The 8004-nt window shown below is 41.4% G+C and overlaps 1 protein-coding gene across 1 annotated transcript; it reads left to right on the top strand.

Moving 5' to 3' along the window:
* The first annotated feature begins 3428 nt into the window (after positions 1 to 3428).
* Positions 3429 to 6911, top strand: LOC134667832 (uncharacterized). Its single transcript, XM_063525216.1, has 3 exons — positions 3429 to 3549; positions 3956 to 5836; positions 6330 to 6911. The coding sequence occupies exons 2-3, from the start codon at positions 4024 to 4026 to the stop codon at positions 6341 to 6343; spliced, it is 1827 nt and encodes a 608-aa protein (XP_063381286.1). The 5' UTR covers positions 3429 to 3549; positions 3956 to 4023; the 3' UTR covers positions 6344 to 6911.
* Positions 6912 to 8004: the final 1093 nt, after the last annotated feature.

Genomic DNA, 8004 nt, shown 5'->3' with positions numbered 1-8004 from the left:
AAATTAGTATAATGTTACATTGCTATTTTGTTGAAAATTCTAGCTTAAATTAACCCCCGTTTCTTGTCACGGCTTACCGCCGCAATTCGCTTAAGAAAAGCCTTATTTGTGAAGCATGTGAAAATCCTGAAAAAGAGAATACTTTAAAAGTTTCCAGTGAAAACTCCGACGATCGTAAAGCTTCCTCATCAAGATAAATGCGCCACGAATTTTGTTTACAGACCAACCGACCGTGCTCCGTAATTTTATTAGTGCTTTTATGACCCATAGGAATGGGCAGCGTTTACGTACTTGTAGCACTAATTATTTAGGAGCAATACGTACTTTGTAGAAGGCAACTTAATAGAAATATTTTTGTGTATGGCACGTTCTAAGCTCGTGATAAACTAAACCTTTCCAATTTCCAACCATCGTAAGAAATTAAGAATCAATTTTACTTCTGCAAATTAGCGTCGCGGTGTATAAGGTAAACGTACTGGTGATCGACGCGGTCCCAGTACAAGTCATCTTGAAACTTAAGTCATTGTCAATAGGTGATAGGAAGGTGTCATCTATTGGGCATTAGCATGTCGAGCACTAGTACATTTACCTTAAGTAATTTTGTGTTATTTTAACTTAGTTTTAAGTTTATGTTAAGTATTGTGCTAGTAATTATATATTTCTACTTCTTTTTTTCAAATTGCCATCAATATTTATGTAACTACTACATTAAAATCCTGGGTAAGTAGGTACCTACCAGTTTACCAACGCTTCTGTTGAATACATTACATTTACCTTAACACGTCATAATCCAAATTAACACCGGCTTAATTACTTACATAACCGTTGAGAGGTCTAAGCTAAGTACTAAGTAATCTACGTCATATTAGTCGGAGCTTTCAGCTAGTTAAACATGTAGTTTAGTTGAATTACTACTCATTAGTCTCATTACGCTGAGATTATTGGGTATGGAAATCCTCCTCGCGGCATGAATAATTACGCACGCCATTTCACTGGCCCAATATTACAGGATTCTATGTTTCGCTTTTATCGAACTGAAATTTGAACATGGTCATAGTGACGTTAAGTCGAATTTCAACCATCTTGAAAATGTAACATAGAACCCTCCTAATATTGGGCCTACGAATTTTCAATTGAGGCTTTTTAAGACTCGGAGATAAGAGTGTGTCTCTCTTAACGGCAATATGAACTCCTATTACACTCCTATTAACTTCTAGAACTATATAACTACGAGTACCTATATGTTTCTTTCATAAGACTATTGCGTACCAAGTTAATTTGCTTTGTAGAAAAGTGTGACGTATCCTGCTCTTGTAAAGAGGTTTTATACTGTGTTTTATATTCATAATTTTATATTTGGATTTAGAACCCTGTCGCTTTACAAGAATTGGAATTATACGTTACCATAGCAGTCTAACAAACAGCCTCGTCTTAACAAGACCCTATTTCGTGTAATATGTGTAATTGTCTGTAAATAAAATTGTGTTTCGTTTTAAAAGGTGTTTCCGTTATCAGCGCGACCATAACATCTGGCGACCGTGCATAATAATTAATATGGAAGCGTGGAAACGAAAACGGACCCAATACAGACGGGAATTCACAATACTCGCAGACAAGGCGGCGAAGGCGGTAGAGAGCAAGGACCCTGCCTCACCGCAGATTTTCGACCTCTTGTCCGATGCGGCATCGACATTGTTCGAAGCGGAAGCCGCATTGAGGGATTTATGGGTTGAGGAAAAAGAATTTGATGAGGATCTGTATCAAGCAGACCAGGAAAAGGCGATGCAATACAAGATACGTTGGCATCAAATAAAAGCCCTCTTTCCAAAAACTCTTCCTCGCATCAGTAGTGCGTCGTCGCTACATTCAGCGCAATCTACAGTCCTGGAGCTAGACAAGGAGCGAAGACTCAAACTGCCTAAGCTAGAGCTAGTCAAGTTCGACGGGAACGTCAAGTCATGGCTGTCATTTTGGGGCCAATTCAAGAAAATACACGAAGATACACTTATGGATAATACAGATAAGTACCAATATCTTCTACAATCAATGACTCCTAACAGCAGTGCACGCCAGCTTGTAGAAAGCTATCCGCCTTGCGCGGAAAACTACAGCAAGGCAATAGAGGCATTGAAGGCTAGATTCGCTAGAGACGACATTCTGATAGAAACGTACGTAAGAGGACTACTTACTATGATGCAACAAAGAGGAGAACAGAAACAATTATCGAATTTATACGATAACTTACAAACGCACCTGCAAGCATTGGAGACATTAGGCGTAACAAAAGACAAATTCGCCTCAATGCTATTCCCTATGATAGAGTCGGCACTACCTGAAAGTGTACTTCGTGCGTGGCACCGCAGTCGATCTGACTCCAGGGACCTAGCCAACCTGATGCAGTTCCTGAGACAAGAGGTGGAATCAGAGGAAAGGATCAAGCTAGCCAGAACTAAAATAGAAGAGACTACCCTGGCAGAGCCAAAGCCACCCACCGCTTGTTTTGTGCAGTTGACAGAAGCCAGTAAGCGTAAGAAGGAAGAAGCTTCAGGCAGGCAAGGCGAGAAATCTACCTCGTGCATATGGTGTAGCAAGGACAACCACTCAGCCGTCGAGTGCTACAAAGCGGCCAAAATGACAGTGAGTGATCGTATTGAATTCATCAAAGATAAGAAAGCCTGTTTAATTTGCTTGAAAAGCAATCATATTGCAAAGAAATGCAAGTCTTTCCCAAAATGTCTTTTCTGCAAAAAGCGTCATTTTACAATTATGTGCGCAGACATTCCAGCGGAGCAAAGCAGCAGCAATAACCAGTCGGAGACATCCAACAACATGGCGTGTTTACAAGAATCGGCAAGTACCACTATACTGCAAACCGTGATGGTGAAACTTGTGCACGACAAGAAAGAGGTCTGTGTAAGAGCATTTATTGACAATGGTTCACAAAGGTCTCACATAAGGAAAGACCTAGTACAGAAGCTCGGATTAAAATCTACCAGAAAAGAAGCAATTACAAACTGTTTGTTCGGCGGGTTCGTGACGAAAAAAGAAGTCTACGACGTGTTTGACATATGCGTCAAGAATGTCGAAAACAACTTTTCTATGAATTTATCTGTTGTACAACAATCAAATATTTGTAATCTTTTACCTAAAATAAGATCTTCTGTATTATTAGAGCAACTACGTCAACAAAATATAAATTTGAATGACTCAATGACCGATTCTCCTGACGAGGTAGGTTTACTGATTGGTGCTGACTATTCCGGATTATTACTTACAGGCGACATAATACAGTTAGAAAATAATTTGACTGCTATAAAGACTCAATTTGGGTGGACCATTCAAGGTCCAATAACAGGGGTTTACAGTTCCATGACAAACTCGACGACGACCTTCCATTGCTTAACAAAGGTTGATCTTACAGATTTGTGGTCTTTGGAGGCGATAGGTATCAACGATCCCGCGGTACAAGCAACCAAGGTAGCGCGCGATGAAGAAGTCCTCAGATCCTTCGAAGAGAACATCAAGATCAACGAAGAAGGCCGTTACGAGGTAAGTTTACCCTGGCGTGACGTTCCACGACCAAAAACTAATTACGATCTTGCCAAAAAGAGGTTAGATAGCACCATGGCTCGCCTTAAGCAGCTCGGCAAGCTCGAAGATTACGACAAGGTATTTCGTGAGTGGTTACAGCTTAACATAATCGAGGAAGCACCTGACCAAGCTGTCCAAGGCCACTACATGGGACACTTTGCTGTGATCAAGAGCTCCAGTTTGACAACTAAGATTCCTCCTGTTTTTGACGGTTCAGCCAAAGACAGGCACGGAATTTCTCTAAATTCCTGTCTAGAAACGGGTGTGAACCTACTTGAACAAATAGTTAACCTATTGATCGATTTCAGGCGAAATAAGATCGGAGTGACAGCTGACATAGCTAAGGCATTTCTTCAAATTTCAGTTGCACCTGAGGATCGGGATTATCTTCGTTTCCTGTGGTGGTCGAAGATTGATGAAGAAGATAGAACGATGATCACATATCGTCATAGGCGAGTCGTCTTTGGCGTGACATCGAGTCCATTTCATCTCGTAGCCACCATTAATCATCACTTGGATAATTGTTCAGAACCACTAAAGGCAACAGCGGCAAAATTGAAGAAATCTTTTTATGTAGACAACTGCGTCACAAGTGTGGAATCAGAAGAAGAGCTCAACAAATTCATAAGCGAATCAAAAAAGGTAATGCTAGACGGTAAATTTGACCTTAGAGGTTGGATCTCTAGTCCCATTTTGGTAGATAAGAACGTCGAAAACACGTCAATACTAGGTGTAATCTGGAACGTGAAAAATGATACCCTACAATGTAACGTCAACTTTAATAATGTTGAACAAAAATTGACCAAACGAACGTTACTTTCAGTAGCGCAAAGGGTTTTCGATCCTATCGGTTTTACCTGCCCCACGACCATAATCCCTAAGAAGATCTTGCAGGCAACGTGGTGTAAGAAATTGACCTGGGATCAAGAACTACCTGAAGATTTGGCCAAAGAATTTAGAAAATGGATAGAACAAGCTTACGCCATCAACGACTGTGTTATTCCCAGACGACTTACAAGCGTGTCCATACAGGAGTGCGAAAACTCTTTGCACGTATTTTCTGACGCAAGTAAGGATGCTTACTCAGCTTGTATATTTTTGCGGTCAAAACAGGGTGATGACATTAATTTAAGCCTTGTCCTAGCACGCTCAAGAGTGACACCAGTCAATAAAATTACGATTCCGAGGCAGGAGCTGATTGCTGCAACATTGGCGTGTAGACTATCCGTGACAGCTATTGAATCTCTGGCCCTACCCAACTGTGCGGTGTACTACTGGTCAGATTCAAGTGTCGTTATAACGTGGATAATGTGTGAAGGACCTTGGAGCGTCTTTGTTTCCAACCGAGTGAAGGAGATAAGAAACTTGAGCCCCACTTCCGCTTGGAGACACGTCCCTGGCCATCTAAACCCTGCTGATCTACCTTCAAGAGGCATCAACCCCAAGGGACTCCTAGAAAGTCGATGGTGGGAGGGCCCAGAGTGGTTACGATTGGATGAGGGACATTGGCCGGTTGCAAATTTCGCACTCAACTCGTCAGAAGCTGATCTCGAACGTAAGAAGACTGTTACTGTCGCCATGCACGTCGAAGAAGAATCTTTCCTAGACAGGTTCACCTACTTCTCAAGCTACATCAAGCTAGTAAGAATGATTTGCTGGATGTTACGATTCAAGAAAAAATCGACATCGAAGGAGCTAACTTACGAAGAGTTCGAATACGCTGAGAATATATTAATAAGGTTAGTACAAAAAAGGTGCATAAACTCTTTAGTAAATGATCGCAACATACAAACCTTTGTAGATGAAAATGACATTTTACGTCTAAACACAAAACTGTCACTCGGTAATGAAAATTATAATTTCAAGTTCCCCGTGATTCTTCCCGGATCTGACCCGATAGTTCGGCGTCTTGTTGAGTGCAGACACATCGAGCTTAAGCACGCTGGCGCACAAACGCTACTCAATAATCTACGCCAGAAATTTTGGATTATCGGCGTCAGAAATTTAGTTCGTAATATTATACATCGCTGTATAAGGTGCAAACGATTTAAAGCAAAACGATGCCAAGCGCCCACCGGTGTTTTACCGAACGAACGAATGGAGGCGAGCACGGCTTTTCAACATTCAGGTGCCGATCTAGCTGGACCTTTGACTTTACGCTCTGGTGCTAAAGCGTGGATCGTTCTATTTACCTGTGCTACTTACCGTGCAGTGCACCTAGAAGTTGTGGAGTCGCTGTCAACAGGTGAGTTTTTAATGGCACTACGGAGATTTGTAGCGCGTCGAGGACGGGTAGAAACGATATTCAGCGACAACGGTACAAATTTTCGCGGCCTGGACAATGCGTTTGGTTCCCTAGATTGGGACGAAATACAGCGGTTTTCCTCAATTACGCGGATTAAATGGAACTTTTTGCCTCCAGCTGCTCCTTGGTGGGGAGGGTTCTACGAAAGACTGATAGGATTCCTAAAACAAATCCTTCGTCGAGTCTTAGGAAGGGCATCTATCTCGCTTATGGAGCTGCAAACGGTACTCTGCGACTGTGAAGCGGTCATAAACAGTAGGCCACTCACATACATAGGTGGTCAGAGGGATTTTCAACCGTTGACGCCGGTAATGTTTATTCAGCCGTTGCTGTCAAATCATTCAACCGACTTTGATGAAGTCGACAGAGTGGCTCTCAACGTCCGGCAACAATATTGTCAAGATTTACGTGAACATTTGCGTAAACGTTTCAGGGACGAGTACATAAGTTCACTCATACAAAAGCGTGAGCGGAATGGACCTGTACAACTTCAGCCTGGAGACGTCGTCTTGGTGGAGACTGAAGACAAGCGTGTGTCATGGCCACTGGCCATAATTGAAGAGGTTTACCCTGGTGCCGATGGCGTTAGTAGAGTGGTTCATGTTAGAACTGCAGCCGGAACAAAGGTAAGACCTGTTCAACGCATTTTTCCACTGGAGTTAAACTCGGATGACAGACTTGACTCGTCTTTTAGGCTAGTTGATACTGACTCTACTGAACAAATACAAACTGAGACAAATGAGAGCAATGAGCGTAATGTGACCAATGAGGTACGATCAACACGAGCCAGAAGGTTGCCACAACACCTGTTTGATTATATCTTGGACTAATAAGAGTAGCTTAACCTTCCGGTTCTTCCCGCTCGGGAGTGTGACGTATCCTGCTCTTGTAAAGAGGTTTTATACTGTGTTTTATATTCATAATTTTATATTTGGATTTAGAACCCTGTCGCTTTACAAGAATTGGAATTATACGTTACCATAGCAGTCTAACAAACAGCCTCGTCTTAACAAGACCCTATTTCGTGTAATATGTGTAATTGTCTGTAAATAAAATTGTGTTTCGTTTTAAAAGGTGTTGAAGGACAAAAAAATCTAATATTTAATGAGGCAGACGGCTGAGACGGCACTCTACGAAAAAACGACAACATGAGATAGAATACGAGTAGGTACTAAGTAGGTATACTTAGCCTGTAAGTGCTTTATGTTGCAGGCGTTGCAGCAAAAACAACAAAAAAAAAAACAAGTACTGACGCCATAATTATTCTCCCAGTTCTAATTTAATTTCTCTTAGACCATCAGCTAAATACAACAGAATTCCAACCTGTTACTGTAACAGTGAGATGCGATAAACAAACGAATTATCGTCCACCGTAAGCCGAACAGCTTACTTTAGCTACCTCCTATCTATAATTCTTAACGTCTAAATGTAAGCTTTATTTAGTGTTTAATAAGGTTGTGTTTTGAATACATTAGTGTAAGATGCGAGTTTAGGTAGACAACTGGAGTGTAATCAGACTGTGCCTCTCCCCGCGCACAGGTAGTAATTTTGTTACAAGCTGCGCAAGGAATACTTGTCTGTTTCGGAACAATTAACACGGTTTCCAGTGTTAGAGTTACGTTGAGAGTTAAGCTATAGCCGTCAGCGGAAAACGTCTCGAACATTAACATCGAGCGTACAGTTAATAAAATTCCCCATGCACTATTCAAGCGTTAACCATAATATTAATTACAAATGGATGTCTGCTCTTTTGATTAATAATGTTGTAACATCAAGTTAAAGACTCGTCATCCTCTGCTTTCTACACGGTCGTCAGAGACGCGTTGGACAGAAACCGGTGGAGACAGATCATCCGCTCCAGATGCAACCCTGATACTGACCACGATCCTCAGACATGAGGGACCGACCAAAGAGAGTTGTAACATGAATCGTAACTACAAGTTATAACACTTTGGTTTCATTGAACCTGAATATCATAACGTCAATGTCTTTATTTGTCCTAAAATTCAAAACAACTTAGTCCCAAAATGCATAAATGTAATATTTTGACACTACTCAGTTTTGAGATCTAGATATTTTGTTAAGTAAATGGGTAAAGCGGCGTTATG

The sequence above is a fragment of the Cydia fagiglandana genome, chromosome 10 (genome assembly GCF_963556715.1).
Source record: "Cydia fagiglandana chromosome 10, ilCydFagi1.1, whole genome shotgun sequence".
In the NCBI taxonomy this organism is placed as follows: domain Eukaryota; kingdom Metazoa; phylum Arthropoda; class Insecta; order Lepidoptera; family Tortricidae; genus Cydia; species Cydia fagiglandana.
This window is presented reverse-complemented; position numbering and strand designations above follow the sequence as displayed.